The following is a 26,376-nucleotide window of genomic DNA, read 5'->3' as shown; positions in this document are numbered from 1 at the left end:
AAAGCAAACTCGACATATTCGAAAGGAAAGTACTGAGGAGAATACTAGGACCCGTGAGGGAAAACGGAATCTTCAGAAGTCGATACAACAACGAGCTTTATCAACTTTATAAGGAAGCACCACAGTCAGACTTCATTAGAATACAAAGATTGCAATGGACCAGACATGTGATACGAATGGGAGAGGATAGGCTACCAAAAAGAGCACTGAATGCTAGAATGCAGTTAAAGAGATCGTTTGGAAAGTCAAGAAAGCGCTGGGAAGACACAGTAAACAGTGACACACAAGCCCTATTAGGAGTCCGTGTATGGATAAGATCAACCTCAGACAAGCAAGGGTAGGGGCGAAAAATAAAGAAGGCCAAGACTCAATTTTGGCTGTAGTACCATAGAAGAAGCAGAATATTACTTTCTTTAACGATGTTTAATAGTTTTTGTTCACAGCTTGCAATTCTTAAAATTCCTTCACTCGTGCCATGTGAAGTCTGTGGTACTTGTAAAAGTCTTTATTTCAAATGCTTCATTGCGTTTCAGTATTCTTATCTGACGAGACTGTGTCTCTGTTCCATAGGTGTAGCCTATAGACTAGTCAGATATTTAAATTGTGATTTCCCACCTACAGTATTTCCGTCTCATCATCCAGCCTCAAAAGTTGCTGAAAATATGCTGAACATAGGCCTTTTACTCGTGTTTCCAACTCCGTTTATCTTGCACCTTTCTCATCTATTTTGTCTTCTTAAATCGTCAGCTTATCGTGTAGGTGATCAACCAACGTTTTCCTTATCTTCTCTTGGTCTTTATTCCAATAACCTCTTTGTACATCACCCATTCAAAATTTAGCTGTGTATCCTGTCCTGCCAACTACCTCGGCACCATAATAAATAAAGAATGGACCAACAACCAGAAGATTAGAGCACGCATCGGAAAAGCTAGATCCACCTTCAATCGGATGGGGGTCTTCTTCAAGAGTCACAACCTCTCTCTTGATACAAAAGTAAGAATGCTGCGATGCATTCAAGGTCCCAGGTTCCATTCCATAAAACAAAGCCGAAAAAACGTAGCACCTCGTCAACCTAACTCGTAGTTCCAATTTTAAATCCCTTGTACATAGCACTCTTCTCATTTTATTGAGACAAAAACTCCTAAAAAACAGATAGAGACAAAAATTTTAAACGTAGTATAAATGTTATTATTAAATTTTGCTGTTATTTGCTGCATAATATAATAGCGATGCTAAGAAATAGACTAATTTATTATTAATAGATGATAGGTACCTATAGGTAACGTATTTTTCATAATTGTTATTTTATTTGCAGAGCTCTGTAACTCAACAGCAACGACCTCAGGCGCCTTCCAGCGGTTCCTCGTCAAACCTCGAAGATCTAATCCATCTTCATGGACCGCTCACTGAAGATGCAGTCATGAAATGTTTACAAGCGCGATTTCAAGCATCCAACTTTTACGTGAGTACTCACTTTATTTTAACTACCTATTGGTCATTGAACACGACTGACCTTAGGCGACACCTGCTCGAGCGCCTGAGGCCGTCTCTGCGTTCGTGTCAAGATTATCCGAGGTTGTCAGATCTGAGAAAATGATTAAACCCTAATATATGTCGTCTTAGAAACAATTAAAGATTTAAACGTTTGCGTGCTGATCTAAACATTTACATTTGAAAGTTTTAAAATTAGATATAATAACTGCAGTCTATTAATATTAGTTTAACAGGAATCTTAGACGGTTAAGACAAGATAACTGCACAATACATTTTATATCCGTTTTATTTTTATAAATTATTTTTACTAGTTTATATCAAGTACTATCCCTAAATTACGCTCATAGTCTTTTTTGGGTCATTATACAACTTTGTAGTTTTCTTCGATTCTTTTTTTTTAGATATGGTTTTAGTTTATTAATTTTGTATTTTCGGTTTGCAAAACGTCTTGTATGTGTGAATACTCTTCTTCTTCTTCTTTTCCCTTCTTTTATGTATGCTTTAAAGCCAGTTTATTCTTCAATATTAGCCTTCTAAATTGTTTAAATTATCGCACCATCTTTTTCTTGGTCTACCAATACTTCTTCGTCCATTTGGTGACTTATCTCGTGCTATTCGTACTATCCTATCCTCTGCCATTCTACTAATGTGTTCGTTTCACTCCTGTTTCCGTTTTGGCATCCATCCATTTATGTCTTCTATATTGCATACTCTTCTTATGTTTTCGCTTCTCTCCCTGACCAACAGACTTCTCCCTGATATTCGTCGAAGTATTTTCATCTCTGTTGTTTCTAGTAGTCTTCTCGTTTTAGATGTGTCAGTTTCTCCGCCGTGTATGTTAATATAGGTCTGATTGCTGCTTTATAGATTGTTGTTTTTGTGTCTTGTCTTAGGTGTTTGTTCTTCCAGATTTTGTAATTAAGAGATTCTACCGCTTTACTTGATTTTAAGCTTTGTTATCGTACTTCTTCTTCAACATCTCCTTAACTAGTTATATCTATTCCCCCATATCTAAACCTTGCTTCCTGCTTTATTATTTTTCCCTCAATTTCGATTTTACATCGTAGTTTTCGGTTGCTACAATAACAGAAGGATACGGGAAGTAGTGGTAAGTAAGCGAGAATGAACTATTTTCCCAGACGGTCTCTTAGAAAGTTGTTCTGAACAAACACCACTTTTGACTGCTTGACAAATATCATACAGGTATTTTTGATCTGTACTAAGATCGTCGCTGCGGAATTCGTCAACTGATGATTCTATTTTTGAAACTGAAGCTACAGAAAAAGTTTCGCAAACTTTTAGTCGTTTTCCAAGAGGCTCGGAAAATGTACATGGTCAACTGGTATTGCCATCCAGTTTTTCAAATAGATGTCTTAGAGCCAACTCGTTGGCTTGCAACTGACAGACAAATGACTACAAGAGCCTTCCAATTTTATTCTCCAGTAACACTATAATGCCCTCTTTTACGCCCTGTGTTTGTGACAGTACCGTCACATCGACGACCTCTAAGCTATTGAGGTCCAAATTACATTTTTTTAAAAAGTCTTAAGTTGTTAAAAAAATTTCATTTACTATATTCATAGCAGTGTCAGACGTAGGACAAATATGACCTCGATAGTTAGAACCAGCTTTTTGCTAACATTGCATTTTCCTGAAACACTAAAGCCTTGTCTTTCTGTCCATCAAAGTAAAAACCATGAAGAAATAATGGAATGGAATCGTTCTGAACCTCATTTTCTCTTGATCTTCTTATTTTATTTTTATCGATGACATTTGTTTTCCTTTGGGCCTATGACATCAAAGTCTAGTAGCACCGCTAATCTAACGCAATAGCTGCTGCTGCTCGGTCGGATATCAAATACCGGTCAAGTGTTTCAGCTGATATTGGTATTTTTTCCAGATTGCGTTGAATACCATCTGAGGTACTGGGCAAATTTGATGAGAAAGGTTGGAAGTTAAACACCTCAGGTAACATAACAGTACTTGCTTACGAAATGGAGAAGTCTGGGTCAAAATTTTCAGTGTCAGATTTATCACACACATCTGTCAGTGATTCATAAGAAGATTGATATTTTTCATTGACTATTATAGTAGTTGATTCTGAAATATGTGATGAAGCCATTGTGAAGGCTTTTTTCTTCTTTTGCAAAAGTCTCTGGGACTCAACTTTATCAAGGGTACCAATCCTTATTTTGCGGCGAGTTCTTTGGGCTAGAACAATTGCTTTGTCCCGTCGAGATCGAGGTACCTAAATAAATATTTTTTGCTAAGAAAACTTATTAAATTAATAAAGTATGAGAGTTTACCTTATATTTTTTGTGCAATTACATGCAATAGTTTCAGCATTCTTACATTTACAGGTCGCTATATCAAATAATCTGTCACTGTTACTTAAACATGATTTCAATTGAGATTTTTAACTAAGAACATTTTGTATTTTTTCTAAACACTTTCTATTTCCTGAGCCACAATTTCCAAGGCTTCTGGAACAAGTCGATTGTTATTGACACCATATTTTTTCAAATTTGAAACGAACCCACAAAAACTTAAGCAATGGTACTGCAGTACAGTAGTACTGTAAAGTAATATGAATGCGAATGCTGGACACCAAGGTAATCAGAAAGGAGTAAGATAGACTTCACTGAAATGTTCTCTTGGAGAAGACTCTTGCGAATATCTTGGAGTGATCATAAAACAAACAATTCTGTTTGAAGGGAACTAAATATCAATAAGAGACTTTCCGGCAAAATCCAACTGCAACAATTAAAGTATTTTGGGCATGTCATGTAAGACACAGACAATATGGAGCGACTCATTATTCAATGGAACGTAAAAGTCCGAAGACCACAAGGAAGATCTTATACAAGATGGATTGACCAGATCAGAGTAAGTTTCAAAAGACTTAAGTACGATGTGAAGATGAGAGATCCATTAATTGTTATAATGTTGACAACACATATTGAGACTGTTTGTAATAGTAGCAAAGAGAATTTGATGTACAAAAATAGTATGAGAAACATCTTCAATGAAGAATATAAGAGAATGGTATAGTTGCAACTCAAAATAACTCTTTAGAAGAGTTTGTTTCGTAAGTTATACTTGCTATGGCTATTTATAAACTCTTTTGCGCTATTTCTGGCAAATTCACCGCTAGATTAATAGAAAATATGCTCACCGGTAAAGTATTTCAAGTAACTATAGGATCCGAAGTAAGCACCCACAGAAAACTCAAAAATGGTCTGCCACAAGGCTCGCTACTCGCACTACTGCTTTTTAGATGTAGGTAAACATCGCAGACATGCCGACAACAACATCAACAAAGTTTGGCTATGCTGATGACTGGGCTTTGTTAACTCAAACAAAGTCACTAGAAGAAGCTGAAGAGATTCTTACGGAAGACACCAAAGAAGGTAGGAAGACCTTTAAAAATGGAAACTTCGCTCCAGTGCCTCAATGATACAAGACCGAAGTAATCTGCTTCCACCTAAACAACAATCTGGCGTCAAGAACCCTTAACGTTCACTTTGATAACACACGACTCAACCACAATAAACATCCAAAATATCTAAGCTTGGCCTTGGACAGAACCTTAAGTTTTAGAGAACATTTAAATATATGTAGTTGCCGAGAAGCTAAAAATCAGAAATAACATAATTCAAAAGCTCTGCGGCGCAACGTGGGGAGTATCGACATTCACACTCAGGTCTTCAGGCTTAGCTCTTGTTTATTCCGTAGCTGAATACTGCGCGCCAATATGGATCAACAATGCTCACGTTAAAAAGATAGATGTCCAGCTAAATAACACCATGAGAATGATCGCTGGAGTAATCAAATCTACACCAACACATTGACTACCAGTGCTAAGCGACACTTTACATCTTCGCCGACTCAATCTGCTTACCAAAGAATATAACAAGATCCTTAGCAATACGGCGCTGCCGATTCATAGCTATATAGAAGGTGCAACCAAAAGTCGACTGCGCTCCAGAAAATCTCCAATACAAACTGCAGAATCAGCCGCAGCCACAGTCTTCACCAAACGGATCCATGAATGGTCGGCAGCTCAACCAAATACAACCATACCTTGCATCATAGAGACACCTCCTAGATTTGACCTACCACGTAAGACCTGGTGCACACTTAACTACATCAGAACTCAACATGGTCGATGTACAGACATGTTGCACAAATGGGGCAAGCTACCAGCTGTAGCTGCGGCCTGGTCCAATCTATCAAGCACATACCGGAGGAGTGTCACCAGCGAGCCTACGAGGGCAGTTCACAAGACTTTCTATTTGCGATGATCGAGTCGATTAACTATATAAACAACCTCGACGTTTGCCTATAAACTAAGCATTATTTAAGTATTTTTATATCGAGTTAATTTTAACGTTTATTGTAATTACTTACTTACTTACTTAGTTACTCCGTGGCGTTACAACCCTTCGTGGGTTTTAGTCGACTCGACAACATGAGAGACCCATGTTTGTTTGTGAATTTTCTTGTGCTCAAACATTGTCGATTTTATTAGTAGGTTGTGGGACGCTGCAAAGTCTATTAACCTTGTTCCATTATCGTTGCTGACATCGTAAAGACTATAGTTACCTATCGTTGGTTTGTACGCTGCTTCCTTCCCAATCTTTGCATTGAAATCCCCTAAGATAATATGCATGTCCTGTTTGGGTAGATTATTTATCAGTTCCTCTAGTTTTTCATAAAAGTTATCTTTTACATGCTCTTCCTTTTCCTCTGTCGGTGCATGGGCAGCAACTAGGGAATAGTAATGTAGTTATCCTTTGAGTCTGATATAACAGAGTCTTTCTTTAATGGGTTTGAAAGATAAGACTGACCCCACAAGACTTTCCCTAAATAATGTAATTGTTTATTGTAATGTTTACTGTAATATTGTAGATGTGTCGAAATGCCATACGCTAAATAAATAATACTGGCTATGGTGGTTGTTAACCTCCGTGATGGATATTGTACGAGGCATGTTTTTTAAGTAAGTACCGTTTTGCGATTCCGCCGCCGCAGCGCTACGGTCGGCGTTCCGCGCATGAGCGCTGGTTACCTACATCTCTTGTCTATGCACTGACGCCATTACAGTCTGATTCTTCATTGTATACTTGTTTACTCCAGTGTTTAAGATGCCTCCAACAATCGTGAGTCACGCTGATTGTGAAGTACGGGCTGTTATACGATTTCTTAGTGCTAAAGGCGTAAAACCAATCGATATTCATCGTGAGATCGTTGAAGTTTACGGACAAAATATTATGAGTGATGGAATGGTAAGGAAATGGGTGAGAGCATTTAAAGATTGCCGCACAAATGTGCATGATGAAGAACGGAGTGGGAGTCCTTCGGTCGTTAATGAAAATTTTGTGCAGAAAGTGGACGAAAAGGTGAGAGAAAACAGACGCTTTACAATTTCATCATTGTCCGACTGCTTTCCTCAGTATTCTCGTAGTGTTTTGTATCGCATTGTTACCGAGAACTTGAATTACCGGAAATTGTGTTCACGTTGGGTTCCAAAAATGTTGACGGATTTGCACAAAACCCAATGTTTAGACAGTGCATTGACTTTCCTTGAGCGGTACCACAGTGAAGGTGAAGATTTTTTAGATCAAATTGTTACTGGTGACGAAACGTGGGTGGCCTACGTCACACCAGAATCGAAACAACAATCCATGGAATGGCGACATTCATCATCACCCAAAAGAGTGAAGTTTAAGCAAACAATTTCTGCCCGGAAAATCATGTGCACAGTTTTTTGGGACAGAAAAGAAGTATTGCTAGTGGAGTTTCTGCCTCGTAATGAGACAATCAATGCAGCGTCTTATTGTGAGACATTGAAAAATCTGCGTCGTGCAATCCAGAACAAAAGACGTGGCAAAATGAATAAGGGTATCGTTTTGCTGCATGACAATGCCCGTCCACATGTGGCTAATCAGACCAAAGATCTCATCAAATCATTTAAATGGGAAACTCTAGATCATCCTCCATACAGCCCTGATCTGGCGCCCAGCGACTACCATTTGTTCCAGCACTTGAAGAAACACCTGGGCGGTCAGCGTCTTCAAGACGATAACGAAGTCAAAACATTTGTGATGCAGTGGTTAACAAGTCAGGCGGCAGAATTTTATCAGGAGGATATTCAAAAACTGGTGCCACGTTATGACAAGTGCCTCAATATTCACGGAAATTATGTAGAAAAGTAGATTGAGGTACAGGCTTTCATGTAAAAATAAAATTATTGCCATATATTTGCACGTCTTTTTTTAATTCCAAAACGGTACTTACTTAAAAAACACGCCTCGTATTTAAAGAAAAATAATTAATATGGTAGTTTTTCTGATTAATGTTACTTAAATATTCAATAACTTTAGCTGCACAATTACTTAAATTTTATTTCGTTTATATTATATTGCTTAAATACAATGTAAATAAATTCCTTATTTGAGGTCTGCACTGTGTACGCTTATGATTTACTACCCGATTAGCATTTCTTAATTTTTTAAGCGCTGCTAAACATTAAGAAACATATTAGTCTAATTAGGATTCTACGAAAAACACATTAATAAAGAGTAATACAAAAACAAAAGAAGATATTTACATTCGTGTTCAAATTTGCATACTGTCCATCGAATAAATTAATAAGCTATATGTTTGATTTTCTCTTCGGCGTTCGTCGAATCTCATTAGCCGACGTACTAGTCTATCTTCGGCAACGTTGCATGAAAACACCAAATAGGTTACCAGTAAAGGAGTAACTGTTTGAAGAATTTTAATTTCATTTTAATTTATTTTTAATTGAAGTTTGAAAAGGATAGTAAATCGTCGGATCACATGAAAGGAATCTTTAACATGAATATTCAGAGGCTTCTTTAGGAATTATTTCGTAAGTGGAAATTGGTATTTGTTCTGAATTTCGTCCCCGCTTCCGGATATCGCTAACAAACAAATAACTGTACTTTCATCTTGTCTAAGGTTAAATGGTAGTTGTTGGTATGTCGATTCCCTATTCTGGATTTGTTTTATCGGATGAATTTGTTGTACAATGCTCAATCTAAATTTGGTAGCGCCCAAAATGGCTAGACTGAAATTAGTAAATCTGAAATAAAAATTTCGAATGAAATGAAAAATAATGACAGAAGAAATGAATTTTCTTTTGGTCCGTCATTATTTTGTATTGGTTGGTCGAGTTGTTCAGCTCGAAATATTCCATAATACATAGCGAGTCTGTTACAGTGCAAGCTCCAGAAGTTTCTGTCAATCCCCTCGCTGCCATTGCTTCTTGGACCTTAACATTCCAAGTCCTCTTTCGCCGGCGTCACTTTCTCACGTTCTTGCTGCCATACTATTTTTGGTTATTTATTATTTTTCTTTTCCATTCTCTGGAGGTACCATATCACATATATAAGCTGCTTTCTATTAATAGAAAAAGCAGCTGTATTACCTCGTTTTTACTTACTACAAGAATTTTGGCTTCTTGCCGTATCTGTCACAGGCTTCCACTACTCGGTCTATTAATGTTTGCAGATCCTCCGCATGATCAGCAATCAAAACCCTATCGTCCGCATATCTTAAATTATTTATGATTTCACCATTGATTTTTATACCTTCTCTTAAACTATCAATAGCTTTCCTGAACAGCATTTCCGAGTAAGTATTGAACAACGTCGGTGATAAAATGCAGCCCTGACTAGATTCTTTCAATATCTGAAATAATTTTTGATGTTGCACCTTGTCAAATGCTTTTTCAAAGTCTATAAAGCATGCGTAGACTTCGTAATTCACGTCTCGAGCTGTTTGTATCAATACTTGTATGGAAAATAGGGCCTCTCGCATTCTTAGTCCGCTTCTAAACCCAAACTGAACACTGCTAATGTTTTCTTCAAGTTTTCTATATATGCGAGGGTAAATAATAAAAAGAAGGATTTTGAGTGCATGGCTCATTAAGCTTATAATTCTGTAATCAGAGCATCTGGTGGCATTTGCCTTTTTGGGGAGAGGAATGAAGCTGGAAACTAGCCAATCTGTAGGAAATTCTGCAGTTTCATAGATTTTGTTCAATAGACTCGTTAGAAGTTTGAGTTGTTTTCAAATAGTTTCAATATTTTAGCTTGTTTGTTATCAGGTGCAGGTGCTTTGTTGGTTTTTAGTCTTTTTACTTCAGATGTTAGTTCACTGAGTGTTATTTCTGATCCTGAACATCCAGAATTACTGACTTCTGTCTCTTGCTCTTCTTTGAATAATTCTTCCATGTATTGCCTCCATCTCTCAAGTATTCTCTCATTTTCGTAGAGCAGATTGTTGTGCTGGTCTAGTATTAAGTTATGACTTCGTGATCCGTTTCCTCTCGTTAAGTTTTTGATCTTTTTATGTAGGTTAAGAGTGTTATGTTTCTGTTCTAGGGATTCTATTTCTATGCATTGATCTTGTAGCTATGATTCATTTGCTTCTTTAATCTTTTTCTTAATAATTTTGTTTATTTCTTTGTACCTTTCCTCATTCTTATTTCTGTGTTTCCTCGTTCTTCCATTAACTCTAATATTTTTTGTCACATCCATGACTGTTTCTTTATATTGTTTTCTGGTTTAAGTTTATTATCTACCACTGAATTACAGATATTTTTGATTTTATTCCACATATCATCCATCCACCATCCCTTCGATCCCACTCGATTACACTTGCTTTAAAAAAACGGGGGGTTGATGCGGGACAGTAGGGGGTTATGCATTTTGTTCTTTTGTTCATTGTTCTTCGATGTAAAAAATCGTAACACTATATTGAAAAAAAAAACCAATAAAATTATATATCTACAATTTCCACTTTTTCATTATCATAGTCAGTAGCTTCTTTTAGCTGATTATAAAAAGTATGGTAGACTGGCGGAATATAAGGTAATAAGCTTTTTATATTTTTTATTTTATTTTTTGCAATTTTCAGAGGATTTTTTATATTTTTTTAATGTTTAACAACTTTATTGTTACAGGTCTGCGTTTTCTTATGACATTAACTTCTTGATATTCTCCATTGACACTATTTTTGACAAAAAATGATCCAACATTTTGTGCTTTAAATCAAAAGCTGTATGTTCCAGTAAAGTCTAAGCTCTGCTTGTCAGGAAAACGTGCGTTTTTATTAATATTATTTAGAAGAGGTTCAAAACTGTAAAAATCATTTTGTGTCATCTTCGTAACAACAAAAGGATTATTTTTATTTGCTTTCATAATAATATCTGCCCAACCTTCTGGCGAATAAATAACTGGTGCACAGTTACTCTGGCGTTTCTCAATTTGAGCAAAATCCCGGTCTGATGGCATAATAGAATGACCACTAACCAGAAAATGATGTGTTATTTGTTTAAATTTCTTTTTCTTGACTAACTGCAACCAAAAAGCTATTAATTGCCAGTTCTTGTTCTGACCTTGATAGTTATTGGGAAAAACAACGAGCTGTTCATAACATGACTTATTCTCTAAAAATTTCATCACAACAGAAGTAAAGTTATCCTCTCCGCGTTTAGCTTGATCTTCGGTCCATAAGTACATGTATCCCTTGTCGTTGGTAGAGTCGTGTGTCTCTAAGTTATAAAGCCAAATTTTTCTACAATAAAATGCAGGACCAGTGGTTAGTTTTGACATACTTTGCTGTAAATCAAACGAGATTACTAATTTTAACTAGTTTGTAATAATATATTAATTTTTTTTCAGTTTTTAACAAAGTTTGCATTGCGTCAGCAAGAGCTATGTGTAAATTCAATACAGTAGTTATTGCTTGTCAAATTTAACGTGATACTTGGCCGATTTAAAATTAGGCTCCACCCACGATGCGCATTCGACCATAACACAATTCGTCCTTATTATTTCTTGGCCCTTCGAAGTGCAAGGTACTTGTATAGTCTGCGACAAAGTTTTTTTATTTTACTTATGTTTAAAGTTACTGTGTGTTGAAGAAATATCGTATTACAATAGATTTGACTTTTTAAATAATCATTGTTAAGTATTTTAAATTATAAACATGGATTTTCATTCAAAATTAGAAGGCAAAGTCTTGTCTGGACAAACGAGGGAGATAATAGCAAATGTAATTATTTTTATGCAGAGAGAAGCGATGCAAAATCCGCATGTTAAAGATTTTAAAAAAGTTCAAGAGCGTGCTTCCTTAGCAACGGGAATAAGTATAGCCACTATAAAACAGATCTCTCGTGAAATAAAAAATACAGAAGAAGGTGATTCTACATCATTTTCGACGCCTAACAAAAGAATGAGATCTGCCCCAAAATCCAACTTGGGCGATTTTGACAAAGGTTTACTTCGGCGTATAATAATAAATTATTATGTCACGGAAAAACGAGTTCATACATTGCGACATATAACAAAAAAAAATAATGAAGACAATATTTATACAGGGTCGCATGAAACTTTGAGAAAAGTGATGAGAGATATGGGATTTCGATGGAAGAAAGCGAAGAATAACAGGAAAATCCTAATGGAAAACCCGATATACAAGTGCACCGGAGGAAGTTTCTCAGAAATATTAAACAATATAGGAAAAAAAATCGGCCCATAATTTACATGGATGAAACTTATATTCATTCCTCTCATACCCATGACAGATACTGGGGAGACAATACCACCGAAGGTTTGCACAAGCCAGTGTCCAAAGGGCAAAGGCTGATTATTGTTCACGCCGGTTCATAAAAAACGCATGTTTGACATTGAAATCTGGTACGAAGTCTGGAGGTTATCATAGCGAAATGAACTATAATAATTATAAAAAATGGATTCATGAAAAACTTATTCCTAATATACCAGCCCGTACTACGGGCTGGTATATTAGGAATAAGTTTTTCATGAATCCATTTTTTATAATTATTATAGTTCATGCCCGTAGTGTATTGGTTATAAACAATGCATCATACCACAATATCCAAGTGCAAAAATGTCCCACTAAGGGGTGTAGAAAAGACGAAATGAGGGAATGGTTAACACACATATCTCTGTAGGAGCTGGGTTGTACGCTTGTGTGTGTGTTCCACTTTGGAAATCGTTAACTCAAAATACGAAATACCAATAAATTAAACAAATTTTGTTTTTGTTACTTGGTAAAAAAATTCTTCTACTAATTTTATTTTATCTGACTTATTCATATTGACAACTCAGTCACTATTTGAGATATACAGTATACTCCCTCTATAACGAACACGGTTATTACGAGGTTTCCCTTATAACGAGATACATTAGATCTTCCCGTGAAATTTCTATTGACTATAACCGTCTATAGCGAGGCAAATTTGGTTATAACAAGAGAAAATAAGATCCAAAAACGTGTTTTTTACGTTTTTAATCCGGTCGTGGCTATAAATAAATACCTTTTCAAACAGCCCCTCAATAAACTTAACTGCAGCCCGCAATAAACTTCTTTACAATGAATAAATACAACTGTTTCACATCTTTAGAAAATATATGATAGAATGATACCGGACCATTTAAAGCAGTTAAAAATAACAGAGTTCTTAAAATTGCAGAAGCAATAGTTTATGTTATCCTTGAAAATACGATTTATACATTATGTAGTTGGAAAAAAATATAAGTCCGGCTTTTTTGTTTTAACGTATATCATTGATAATAAAAGTAAACAACTCTTTTATGTTTTAATATATTTCATTGACAATAAAAGTAAATAACTTTTTTTCAAAAACGCCATTCAAACAATATTTATTAGCATCTTATATTGCACCGAATGGCTTCACTATAGGAAGTTAATGGTTTAGAAAACTACAGATTCATATGTATGCACAGTATTATGATTGTCTGATATAACGAGATCGGCTTATAACGAGGTAATTAGTCTGTCATTTCAGTTCTCGTTATAGAGGGAGTCTACTGTATTTTATACGATATATTTCTACAAAATCTCCTTACAAAAATAAAATATTCGGGAAAATTAATAAAGTTATACAGTTTAGTACCTAAATACCGGATGTTGACAGCCATCCCAACGGGGCTGGTATTATTCTATTGTAAAGAAATAAACAGATTAAAATATTTATGACTTACTAAAATTTAGAACTACTGTTCTTTTATTCTTATACAGTTTACTGTAACGCAAATGTAAAGCTTTCATCTCTGCCAATATTCCGTTTATAAAATTACAGAACGAGACATTTATAAAAGTGTTCGAAAAAACTGCCGCTTCAACATGACTGAATGGTCAATAATAATGAGTCAAATAAAATATATTTATTAGAAAAATTTGTTTACCAAGTAACAAAAACAAAATATTTTGTATTTTGAGAAAAAATTTCCGAAGGAAAAATTGAAACGTCAAAATAACATACAATATAGACCTATCATAGAAGTTCCATTAATAAATAAGTTCACTCTCTATAAACTTGTAGTATGGAGTGTACCAACGAGGCGAAGAGACCGAGCGCATTATGTATCTCTTTTCCTCCGAATGCGTTCTCACTTAATTTTCTACGCAAGTGGACAAATTTGTCAAGTATCACTTTAAATTTGACAAGCGTAACTCTTTCTTGATCTGTATTATTAGCGTCTTTTGGTGTCTTTATTTTAATGATCGTCCCATCACAAGTCTTGCAAGTATCAGATCGAGATAGTTTAAATCCTATATTATATTCAGTACAAAATATTTTTTTGTATGCGTTTTCTTTAACTGGCGTAATATTCTGTTCTTTACACCAGGGCACATAAAAATCTGTATACAGTCCTGTAATTGTCATATCGCAGTTCAGATATTCCTTTTTCACATTTTTGGCTCTGCTGTAGTGCCATTGATATTTAGGATAGCCCCGTTTAACTTTATTTTAAAAATATTCTCAATTCTTCCACGAGACTTAGGAATTCAGTCTTGCATACTTTAATCTCCTTATTTCCTACATTAACCAAATATTCAGCAGTATATTTTCTTCTAGAAATATTACTTTTCTGTTTTTTTGTACGATCTATTTTTATTTTTTACTCTGATACTCCCAAAGAGATAACTGTTTTGAAGGTCGAATGAGCCTAACTCCCAAAATTTCTTAAATAAATCTTCTTGATTACCTTACAGTTTCTCCCTCCATTTATTTTTACAACTACACGGCTCGCCGATTTCACGTGAACTAAAAATCGTCTTAGTTTTTTTCGAAGCATACTCTTGTCCCAAATTACGGTTCTTTCATTTCGATAATAGTTTTCCCCATTTCTTTGTCTTCATCTGAATAGTTTTTCTTCTCTGGATTTACCTCGCTACCTCCGGAAACCATAGGTATGGGTTCATGCAATTCATCCTAGAATACAAAAAACATGACTGTATTATTACATGAATTTATGAATACTCCAAAATTTTTGTACTGATAACTCGATTAGCCACATGACCATATTTTTCCATTTAATATAAACGAAATATATTTTTACAAAAACATGAAAGCCAAAAAATAAGAAAAAATGCTTACCTCGCTACATTTAGATGAAAAATCATCGCTACTGGGCCTATAGTCTCTGTCTGCTAGACTATCATCACTAGACTTCGGCAAATATGCATATTGCATATTTTGCATATTGTGCATATTTTATGCAAATACACTCGCGATCATAAAATCCGGGTCATCTTGAAAATTTCAAGTTTCTTAAATATGTTTGCCTCTGGTGCAGTAATAACCTTTTTTTGGCTAATGTATTTTTTATTTGTCATCAATGTTTGTTTTGAAAGAAAAAAAAATCAGTTTATTGTTTTTATTGAAAAAAACAGAAAACAAATCAAATTGTTGATAAAACAGACATACGAAAAAAAATGGAAAATACAGAACGTGGTAAAAAATCAGTGAAATTTCAATGACCAATATCGTGTATTGCCTCCCCTTGCTCTAATAACCTCTTGCAGACGACGGGGCATACTCTCAATTTTTCTCCGGATTACATGTTGTGGTATGTTATTCCACTCTCTCACTAACAGATCCTTAAGCTCCTGTGCGTTGTTAGGAGGAGGTGTATGGGTTTGAATACGTTTTTTCAAATCGTCCCAGAGATGTTCGATGGGATTCAGGTCCGGAGACCTAGCTGGCCAGGGTACCCTCGTAATTCCAACTTCGTCCAAGTATTACATACTGATCCTGGCAACGTGCGGTCGCACGTTGTCCTGCATAAAAACGGCGTTTTCTCTAAGCCCTGCCATGTTGGGCATAACATGTTCTTCCGGAATCTCCGTAATGTACCTTCGTGCAGTTAGGAACCCATTTTCGATGAAGGGTAATTCTGTGTGGAAGTCGGAAGATATACCTCCCCAAGCCATGACCGAGCCTCCACCAAATGGCATTCTTGGAGCAATGCAGGCTTGTGAAAATCGTTCACCGGTTCTCCTCCAAACTCTTACACGTCCATCGGATCCAGTTAGGCAGAAACGGGATTCATCTGAGAATAACACTTTGCTACAATCGTTAATTCCCCAATGCGCGTATTGTCGAGCAAAAGCTAGTCGTGCAACTCAAGGCACCCGGCGAAGTGGCGGTCCTCTAGCCATTACTCGAGAAGATAGTCAAGAAGAACGAAGTCTTCTTCTGACTGTTGCAACACTAAAATTGCGATTTCGTACTTCCTCTAGACGATTTTGATGCATAACCGCTGTTGAGGTCCGGTTTCGTGAAGACTGAAACACAAGGAAACGGTCATCTAGTGCCGTGGTCGTTCTTCTTCGTCCAGAGCCAGGTCGCCTAGTTAGCAAACTTGCCTCCTGAAAGCGTTAAAGCACTCGTTGAACCGTAGAAAGGCTTACGCCAACAGTTCTTGCGCCTTGCCGTTGAGTGTGACCGTCTTCCACAAGTGCAACAATTTGTGCCGTTTCAACAACAGTCAAAGGCATTTTTGTCAATAAATAATCACTAATAATGGCACTAATAAACACTAATGGTGGCAATAATAAACGTTTGTCCGTTGCATTTGAACAGAAAGTCGAAGTACAAACGAGACATTTAAAACAAGCGGAGTTACAGGTAGCGTTCATTTTAGGAAGTGTGCACTTTAACGCGAAATCGGCACTATTGGAATTCTTTGTTACAAAGGACACCGCAACAATTTTCAGAAACATGCATTAGTTTTTATTTGTGTTATTATTATTTACGATAAAGCTCGTTAAAAATGAAATATCGGTGATTTTCAAGGTGACCCGGATTTTATGATCGCGAGTGTATTTCATATTTTGGCATATTTGTATAAAAGTTTGCATAAAGTGCATAAAAGTTCAGATTTTTATACTGTATTTGAAAATTTTTAAACATACCAATTTATTTCAACTCTTGTATAAAATTTTGTAGTCATTTTAATCAAGAAATGATCTAAGTACGTAATCTCTACAGGTACAAAACATTTACAATTTCAAAGAAGATCAATTTAAGTAGCCCTCAACATTCTTAGAAAGTCTCGGTCACTGAGACATTCAGTTATTGGATAATCGCTAAGGGTTCGCTCATTTGCATTTTATGATCAAACCCCCAAATCTATCTACAATTTATTGTATCTTAACAGCAGGTAAACGGCTAATAGTTTTGTTCCTAATTTAGGGATTTTCCAAAATCTCCCAGTTTATTGAATTAGGTACCTAAACATTTCTAATTTGATGCTCAGATTTGTAAATCATTTTTGTTTTGATATTCAAAGCGTAAACACTCGTTGTGCGTAACAAAAAGGAAGATTGTGATTTTATAATGCCTAAAACAACCAGTGCTTCAACTTGGATTAAACCTTATAAAGAGCTGTCTATGGATATGGGAAAAATTTACTGTTCAGTCTGTGGCAAAATTGTAAGTATCTAATATTTTCTATTAAATATCTAATATTTCATACATACAGGGTGTTTCCAAATGACACTTACAACGTTTGACTGTAGATACTTCTCGAAAAATTGAACAAAACGATATAGTTAATGAGGGGTCAAACTTATTTACTTTTCGAGATACAGGGTGTTAAAATTAAAAAAAAATAAATTCTTTTAGTTAATAACAACAATAACTTTAAAACCAATAAACGTATTTACTTGAAATTTAGTACTCGTAGGTTGTTTTTAAATAAAAAATAGCTTCCTTTAGCGAGAAAAAATTGTCCATGGTACAATACAATGGTGTGTATTTAGAAAAATATTTCACCTTTACTTTTTTTATGAAGTCAGCTATTCTAAAACACAATTATTTTTATTGTAATTGAATTAACAAAAAAAAAACTTTTGTTGAATTTTAAAATAAGTTATATGATGTACTAATGGTTAGTAACAAAAACTAATTTGTGGATTAATACTGCATTTAAAACACTTAGCGAGTGTTTTTTTTCCAAACCAGTTATTTGATTAACCAAAAACACCTTGTATATTTTTATATTTTAAAGGTTGGGTTAAAATAAAGGTTTTTATTTTTATTTATAGATAGCATGTGAGAAGAAATTTCAGATAGACCAACATGTGAGAACTGCTTCACACATTGCAAAAAAAGGAAAAATAGGAGGAAAACATCAAACTTCAATGGCTAAATGTTTCCAATCTACTTCAAAAAAATTAGATGAGCAAGAAACTTTTAATGAAGACTTGTGTCGCGCATTAGTGTCTGCAAACATACCGCTTTCAAAATTAGCAAATGTAAATTTTAGTTCGTTTCCAAAAAAATATTGCAAACTTAATGTTCCAAGTGATCGGTCTCTAAGAAGAAATAATGTGAACGGGCTATACTCGTCGGTGTTAATTAATATTAAGGAAGAAATTGCAGATAATTATTTTTACATATCTGTAGACGAAACCACTGATTCCTCAGGAAAGTATATTGCTCATTTATTGATTGGTGTTCTTAAAGAAGATACCTTACCAAAATCTCATCTTATTTCATGCCAGCAACTTGAGAAAACAAATGCTTTAACAATTTCGCGTTTTATACAAGAAACATTAGCAACTTTTTTTCTTCCGAAAACTATTCCTTCTAATAAATTACTGCTTATTTTATCGGATGCTGCTCCTTATATGGTGAAAGCAGGACAAAATTTAAAAATATTTTTCCCAGATTTAATACATGTTACTTGTGTAGCGCATGGATTAAACAGAGTTGCAGAGGAAATACGAAAAAAGTTTCCTCTTGTAAATACCATGATATCCAGTGTCAAAAAAGTATTTCTTAAATCTCCTATAAGAATTCAACTTTATAAAGAAATGCTACCTAACATTCCTCTTCCACCACAACCTATTTTAACGCGATGGGGAACATGGTTAGAAGCAGCTAATTTTTATGCAGATCATTTTGTTAAAATAAAGAACATAATTGATACGTTAACAGATGAAAGTTCCCAATCTCTTTTGGATTCTAAACAAACTTTTCAGAGTAACTTGCTTCAACAAGAACTTTCATTTATAAAATCAAATTTTAGTTTTGTTCAAAAAACAATTACTCAGTTAGAATCACCAAAACTGTCATTGTTCGAAAGTACAGCATTAATAAAAGAATTTGCGTCATGTTGTCGGAACGTTAGAGGTAATATTGGAAAAGATATTTTAAAAAAATTTGAAGCTACTATGGAAAAAAATAAAGGTTACCATATTCTTTCTGAAGTAGTCAGTGTTCTAGCTGGAAATATTGCGGAAACAATTAATTTAGAACCAAATGTTTTGGTTAGTTTGAAAAATGCTCCCGTTACATCAGTTGATGTTGAACGAAGTTTTTCCATATATAAATATATGTACTCAGACAGAAGCCACAAGTTTTTGTTAGAAAATTTTGAACACCACTTGGTCATTTATTGTTACCATAATTCTAAATAAGTTTATTCATACATAAAAATGATGTAGTTACTTAAAATAAATGTAAATCTTAATGAATAGTAGGAAATATTTAGTTATGTACACTTTTTTTTTTAAATAAAATTGTTACTATTTTACGATTTTTTTATTTATTTGTATGCATATTTTGTAAAATATTTGCATATTTTCGGGTAAACACGTGCATATTTATGCGCATATTTTCTACATTTTTATTTGCATATTTGCCGAAGTCTAATCATCACTATCGTCAATAAAACTTACATTTAAACTGCCCATTTAAGTCGACGCCATTTTCGGCTTACCACGTTTTACGCGAAAAAGTGAACAGAACGGTTGATTGGAATATCACGATTCAGCAATAACTCCGTCATCTACTGCAATCACTCAATAATTTTTCTGTTAGTTAATACAGGTTTCTTTATATACATAATGCAATAAAATAGAATTCTGTAATTCATTGGGGCTTACCATTATGTTGCAATAAGCTCTTCATATGTAAGTTTTGATCGACTTTGAAAAGGCCTTTAATTATGTAAATCATAAATGTCATTAAACTTTTCTATGAAGAAACGTATATGCGCCCAATACTCCACAAGGGGGGATGGAACTAGAGAATCTATGGTTTCATGCTGCTGTTTAGTTTTTGTAATCAACAACTTGGGAGGATTTTTTTAACGATAATTCTGTTAATACATATTTTTTTTGTTTCTTTCCTTTTTGCCGCTGAACGCGTTCACAGAGAAGTGAATCTTGGATAAAGACTTTCGTATAATAATGTTGCTCTAAGGGCTGATCACATTTTTACACGATTAAGCTAAAACCTAATTCCCCACTTGTCCCGTTTCCGTTTTACGAAACGTTTTCGTTATAATTTGCGTGTGAGAAATGCCCATCGGCCAATTCACATATGTTCTGTCCCTTATTTATATTCACTTAAAAGGGATTAACAATAAAAAGTCAGTTTTTCTTTGTTCTTTTTTATAATACGGTCCTAGTTGATAACACGAACTGAACGCAAATTTCCCACTGAATGCCAAACGATACGTTCTTGAAAAGTGTAACTTTTTAATCACATAGGCGATGGCAAACCGGCAACGGTATTTATTAATCTCTGTACAAAAGTGTTTTCTCATGATTTAATATGTAGAACATTTCTTTTTGCATTATCATCATGGTACATGGTGTTTTTACTCTTTTTAATTATATGCTTTGATTTTAATAACTACCATTACGACAAAACTATGTTCTTAACTTCTATAAATATAGACACAGATTAAAATTAGTCGCTAAACGAAAGAATTGTTATTAAAAATCTTTACTTGAAGTTGACGGTGATTAAAAAATTATTGGGATACCAATCGTTGCATTATTTTTTGTACGCATTTTACTATATTCCGCTTTATTGTATATCTGCCTATTAGGTGACCTGATCTGGTGTATAAATGTTATAACCTACGCATTTCATTATTGTTGTTGATCAGTTATTTCGCAAGTGTGTTGGAATGTTGGGACATGAAATTATGATTGGCAGGGATAACCAGACTCATGAACTGAAGAGAAGAATCGGCCTTGGGTGGGCAGCATTTGGAAAACTGAGAGAAACTTTTAAAAGTGAGCTGCCCACATGCCTAAAGAGAAAGGTATTTGATCAGTGCGTCCTCCCAGTCTTGACGTACGGAGCAGAAACACTTACCTTAACAAAAGCAGTATCTACCAAACTGAGAGTCACGCAGAGAAGAATGGAACGGTCCATGTTAGGAATAACTCTGCGAGACAGAATAACCAACGAAGACTTTAGGAGAAGAACCGGAGTGACTGACATCATCGAGAAGATAGCCAGACTAAAATGGAGATGGGCAGGACACATAGCCAGAATGACAGATGGGCGATGGACAAAGAGGTTATTGGAATGGAGGCCAAGGGAAGACAAGAGAAGCGTCGGTCGATCACCTACAAGATGGACTGACGATTTAAGAAGATTCAATAAAAACTGGATAAGAGCGGCGCAAGATAGACGGGGTTGGAAACATGAGGAAGAGGCCTATGTTCAGCAGTGGACTCTTGAGGCTGGATGATGATGTGTTGGAATGCATAATAAATTATCCTTGCAATATGTTTATGTTGTAGCGATGGCGAAATAAATTCTTCTTCTTCTTATTGCACCGTCTCCTTTCAAAGGTTGGCGATCCAAATGGCAATTATAATTTTGAAAACTGCTGCACGAAAGATTTGCGGTCAAACCATCTCCTCAGGTCTTTCAGCCACCAGTTCTGGCGTCTTCCAACTGATCTTTTGCCCTGAACTTTACCTTCCAATATGATTTGGTGTAATTCATATCTTTCACCTCTCAACACATGGCTTAAGTATGGTATCTTTCTCTCTTCGATTACGCTGAGTAATTTTTTTTGTTTACTTATGCGCCGAAGAACCTCACCATTGGTAACTTTTTGTATCCTTTCTTCATTACTCTTCAGTAGGTCCTCGTAGACACATCGTCTCAGGACCAGCAACTTCACGTGGAGTCATACGTCGCCATGTTACCAAATCCACTGGTAACTTTAACATCTTAGATTTTATCACAACATAATGTAAACCAAATTTATAAAACAAATTTTAACGGGGTTTTTACCCACATATTTAGTGGCTCAATACATGTATACCCACCTAGTGCACTGATGATGGAACATGGATTCCGAAAACGTTTTGTGATATAGCCCGATTGGGTCTTTTAAATTATATACCTTTTATAAAGGATTTTTAATAAAAATTTTGTTATATATGGTATACAGCCAAACTACAGGAACTTAGATTCCTTGTGGATTTTAAATTATAAAAATTTATTATTTGTTTTTAATTTATATTATTTTATTTTAGACGAACGTTGGTCCGATTCTGCTGTGTGTAAATCCCTACAAAGAGGTGGGCAATCCGTTGACACTGAGCAGTACAAGGGGAATAGCGTTAAGTCCACAATTAAATAAGGTTGTCCAGGAGGCCGTTCGACAGCAATCGGAAACTGGATACCCTCAAGCCATAATCTTATCAGGTATAATTTCTACTTACATAAAATAGAGTGACAGAAGAAGTATTAAAAAGTGTAGTGATAAAATCAATTCACTGACAAGGAATGGAAAAAAACGTAAAAAATTGCAATATTATAAAGAAGGAAGATTTGATGCAAAAATTGTTCTTTTTTGAAAAAACTTAAAACTTTTAAAATAAGAATTTGGAATTAAGAAACTCTTTGTATGGTTCTGAACCTATTTTCTTTGACATTTAAATGTTATTTACTATGTTTAATGGAAATTGACAACAAAATTGTGCTTAATTCACATTAAATAGAGTAAATAGAAACTCTTTATACATAACAATTTGAACGAATGATCATTATGTAAAAAAGCTAAGCATTCGTTAACAAAATGTCTGAATTGTGTGATAAATACATAGAAAAAAATATTAGATACAAATAAAAATAATCTACGCCTTCATAAAACAAAAAAAAAAAAAATAATATTACGACAAAATTTAACTTGAAAAAAAAAACGGAATATACAGACAACAAAACTTAGGGACTTTATACAAAAAAATACACAGAAAGAATAATTATAATACGAAAAAGAGTAAACATGGAGAAACTATCTTTACTTTCCACATGTATATTGCATGAAATCGTTTGAGGATCTACTTACAATTTATGATTTTAAATATTTTTTTATTATTTCATCATTACCTTTACCTTTATTCCTATGCGGGCTCGTTTTGCCTAAATACATTTCTATATAAATTTCTATCTTAGCAAAGCTTCTCTCCCAGGTCTTCTTTAGTCTTCCTCTCCTATTCTCCCACGAACTTGCAGATGAGCAATTTTTCGTATTAATGTCTGAACATTATACATGCCTGAACCATCTTAGCCTATGCTCTCCTATTTTGGCATCAATTAGTTCAACCACTAGACTTAATACACTCATTCGTAATCTTTTTTGCACTCCATGCATCGGTCTAAACATTCTCATTTTCGTCACATGCATTCATTGTTTCTCTGTGTTTTATTAACTGTCCAGTAGTATAGCTGGTCTTATGGGAGTTTTATAATATATTTTTTCTTTTACTTTCGTTAAAATATTTCTATCACACAACACACCACTCGCTTTCTTTCATTTTGCGTGTTCATAATTTTACTTCATGCATCTTTATGTATTTCCCCATTTCTCTGTAATACTGATACTAGGTACTTAAAACTAGTACTTTTACAATCATTTTACCATTTAAACACTGCTACAGGCCTTGTAGGCCCCTGGCTTCTAAAAACTTTACTGCTTCCAACCATTTCTTTTTTGAACGTCCTCTTCTTTTTTCCCCATTTCTCCCTCCTTTAGTATTGTTTTAACATTTCGATTCTCTGATATTCGTATAATGTGACCAATCCGTTTAGCTCTTTGAGTTCGTAATCATGCCGTAATTATCGGCTTTCCATACATCCTCATTTTTTCTTTATTCGTTCGTCTTCTCCAAATACTCTTTGTCATCTTTATTCCTCGGAGGTGTTTTCTGAGCACCTTTCTTTCCCAGATCTCTACTTTCTTTTCTTCCTGCTAGTTCATAATCTACGTTTCGCTGGCATACATCGCTGTGGGTCTGATTACTGTCTCGTAGACTCGCAGTTTAGCCGTTCATAACTCGGCACCCATATTAAAGACAGTTTATTATCTTTTGCCAGGTTGTTGAGATCTTTGCAGTTCCTCACCAGTTTTAATTCGATTCGAGTGGATTCTTTACTGCCAGAGTACTCACTTGGCTATCTTTATAAAAGTTAATTCCCTTTGCTTTGGGGTTTCCATCCATGATTTGGGCAATGCAGACCACCAAAGCAAAAAATTCAGCCTAGAACACAGTAGTATACTGACCTCGGTTCTAAAATATATTATAACTACATTTCTGCTTAAAGACTTCTGATAAGTATCGTGGGCAGTTTTAGAACCATCAGTGAACCATATTAAGTTCTTCTTTCTTCCTCTTTCTTGGTTCTATAACTATAAGTAAGTCTTGTTCGCGTTTACCATTTTGTTCCACTTTTGCCGGTCTTGTGCAGCAATCTTTCATTTTTGCAACTCCATTTTACGTGGATTACTCATTACTGCATCCTACCATCTTTTCTTGGGCGACCAACTGACCTTCTGCCATCCGACCTTTCCCAGAAGGTTTTATTTAGTAGTCTTTCATCAATCTTAGTACATGTCCTTCCCATATTATTGATGATTGATTAACGATTTACATTGGTGTATCGTACTGTTTTCGTTTTCATAGAGTGCTTGAAGTTCCTGGTTTGTTTTGGTCACCACTCTTCTGTTATCTCCTCTCTACAATAAAAATAATATTAACCATATTCTAAGACCATATTAATAGTCCTTATTATTATTTGGGACTATTTGTTGTCCAGATGATATAATTGTCTTAATCTTCTCGTTGAAGATTAGTTCTGGGGTTATCCTATCTGAGTTCATCGGAAAGATGGATTTCTTAAGTATAGTCCCAGTAAGTCCCAGCATCTGTAGGGCTATTCAACAAATAATTCAACCTTCAAATATCGTGTGCTTTAAATCTCAGAATGATAATAAAGGCTACCGCCGAACTATATAATTCCAGAGGAGGGATACCTGTGATAGCCTCTAAAGATGCCGTTTCTTTACTATTTAAGACTCCTGTTATATTTGGAAGCGCTTGTCTTTGTAGCGTGGTGAAAGACGTTGCACAATATTGTAAAGTCTTCTTTTTCCACCATAGTACTAAACCATAATTAACTGTCAGTTATATCCCTGATCTGTATTAACAGATTACCTTTGGTTGCAACTCCCAGGTTTTACCTACAACTCGTTTGCAGTTCCAGGAGAGTCGCGTAGCCCTGTTGGTTATTTTGTCAATATAAGTGCTTCAATTGAGTTTGGAATCCAGGGTTACCACAAGATACTTGATCTGATTGGTTCTTTCTAGTTCCTTCTCAAATAATTCCAGCCCCCTTAGTCCAGTAACCTCAGACTTTCAAACCTCTCCTATCTTATCTTATCAAGTGCACACAACAGATTTTCTCGAAGAACTCTATCATCCATCATATGCTTTCTCAAGATCAATGAATAACATATGTTCGTTTATTTCTTTATTCCTGTATTTTGAGATCAACTGCCGTGTAATGAAAATTGCGTCTGTTGTTAATCTGCCTTGCATAAAGACAATCTGATTATCGGATATTTCGGTTTGTTCATGTATCCGTCTATTAATTACTCTCTCTAACTCTTTCTCTCTCTCTCTCTCTCATATTTGCATCGTTTGACTAACTAGTTTTATAGTCCAGTTGGATAACAAACTTGTTAGCCAACTGTTCCTGTTTTTCCTAAAGCTGTCATTTTTAATAGACTAAATTTTTTTTTCCCTTTTTAATAGACTAAATAATTTTTTATGCTTTTAGGAACCAGTGGTTCTGGCAAAAGCCATGTTTCTATGTTACTATTGCGACAACTGTTTGCCGTAGCAGGGGGAGGTCCAGAGACTGACGCGTTTAAGCATTTGGCTGCTGCTTTTACAGTATTACGTTCCTTAGGGTCTGCGAAGACTATGACTAATTCGGAATCTAGTCGAATTGTAAGTATTCTTACATTTTTTAATAAAAAAACTAGATAATTTAAAAATAAAAACTTAATAAAACATCAACTTAAACAATTAACTCCTGTTATAAGTAAGGTAAACTGGTCTATAGTGGGAATTTCACCCTCCTGGCTGTTTTACCGTCGTGGCAGAGCTATCATATTTCAGTGTGTGTGCTATCAGCCGCAGTTTGCCGCATCCGAATCTCGTGTTAGTTTTTCAATAAGTACTGTGCGTTTCGATATTTTAGAAATTCAGGTGAGTGTTCAGCTGAACATTTTTTACTTCCATGTTCAGATTTTTTCGAATAATCCGCCAAAATGTATCCTATTTAACTTAAATTTGGTATGGATATCTAAAACATACATAACCTCAATATCGTCTTATTCTGTTTAAACCTAGCTCTACCACTTTGATAAAAGTTTTGGTCATTTGTATTTTAAATAAATA

General features: G+C 35.0%; 1 protein-coding gene across 3 annotated transcripts in view; it reads left to right on the top strand.

The window, feature by feature from the left end:
- dachs (unconventional myosin-IXb-like dachs) overlaps positions 1-26,376 on the top strand; it is a 269,952-nt gene that overhangs the window by 230,391 nt on the left and 13,185 nt on the right. For all 3 annotated transcript variants that reach the window (XM_072534244.1, XM_072534245.1, XM_072534246.1), the window contains 3 exons: positions 1,316-1,462; positions 22,165-22,336; positions 25,751-25,923. In XM_072534244.1, coding sequence (XP_072390345.1) covers positions 1,316-1,462; positions 22,165-22,336; positions 25,751-25,923 — 492 coding nt within the window. The remainder of the gene's footprint in view (positions 1-1,315; positions 1,463-22,164; positions 22,337-25,750; positions 25,924-26,376) is intronic.

Source organism: Diabrotica undecimpunctata, chromosome 6, assembly GCF_040954645.1.
Source record: "Diabrotica undecimpunctata isolate CICGRU chromosome 6, icDiaUnde3, whole genome shotgun sequence".
NCBI classification, from domain to species: Eukaryota; Metazoa; Arthropoda; class Insecta; order Coleoptera; family Chrysomelidae; genus Diabrotica; species Diabrotica undecimpunctata.
This window is presented reverse-complemented; position numbering and strand designations above follow the sequence as displayed.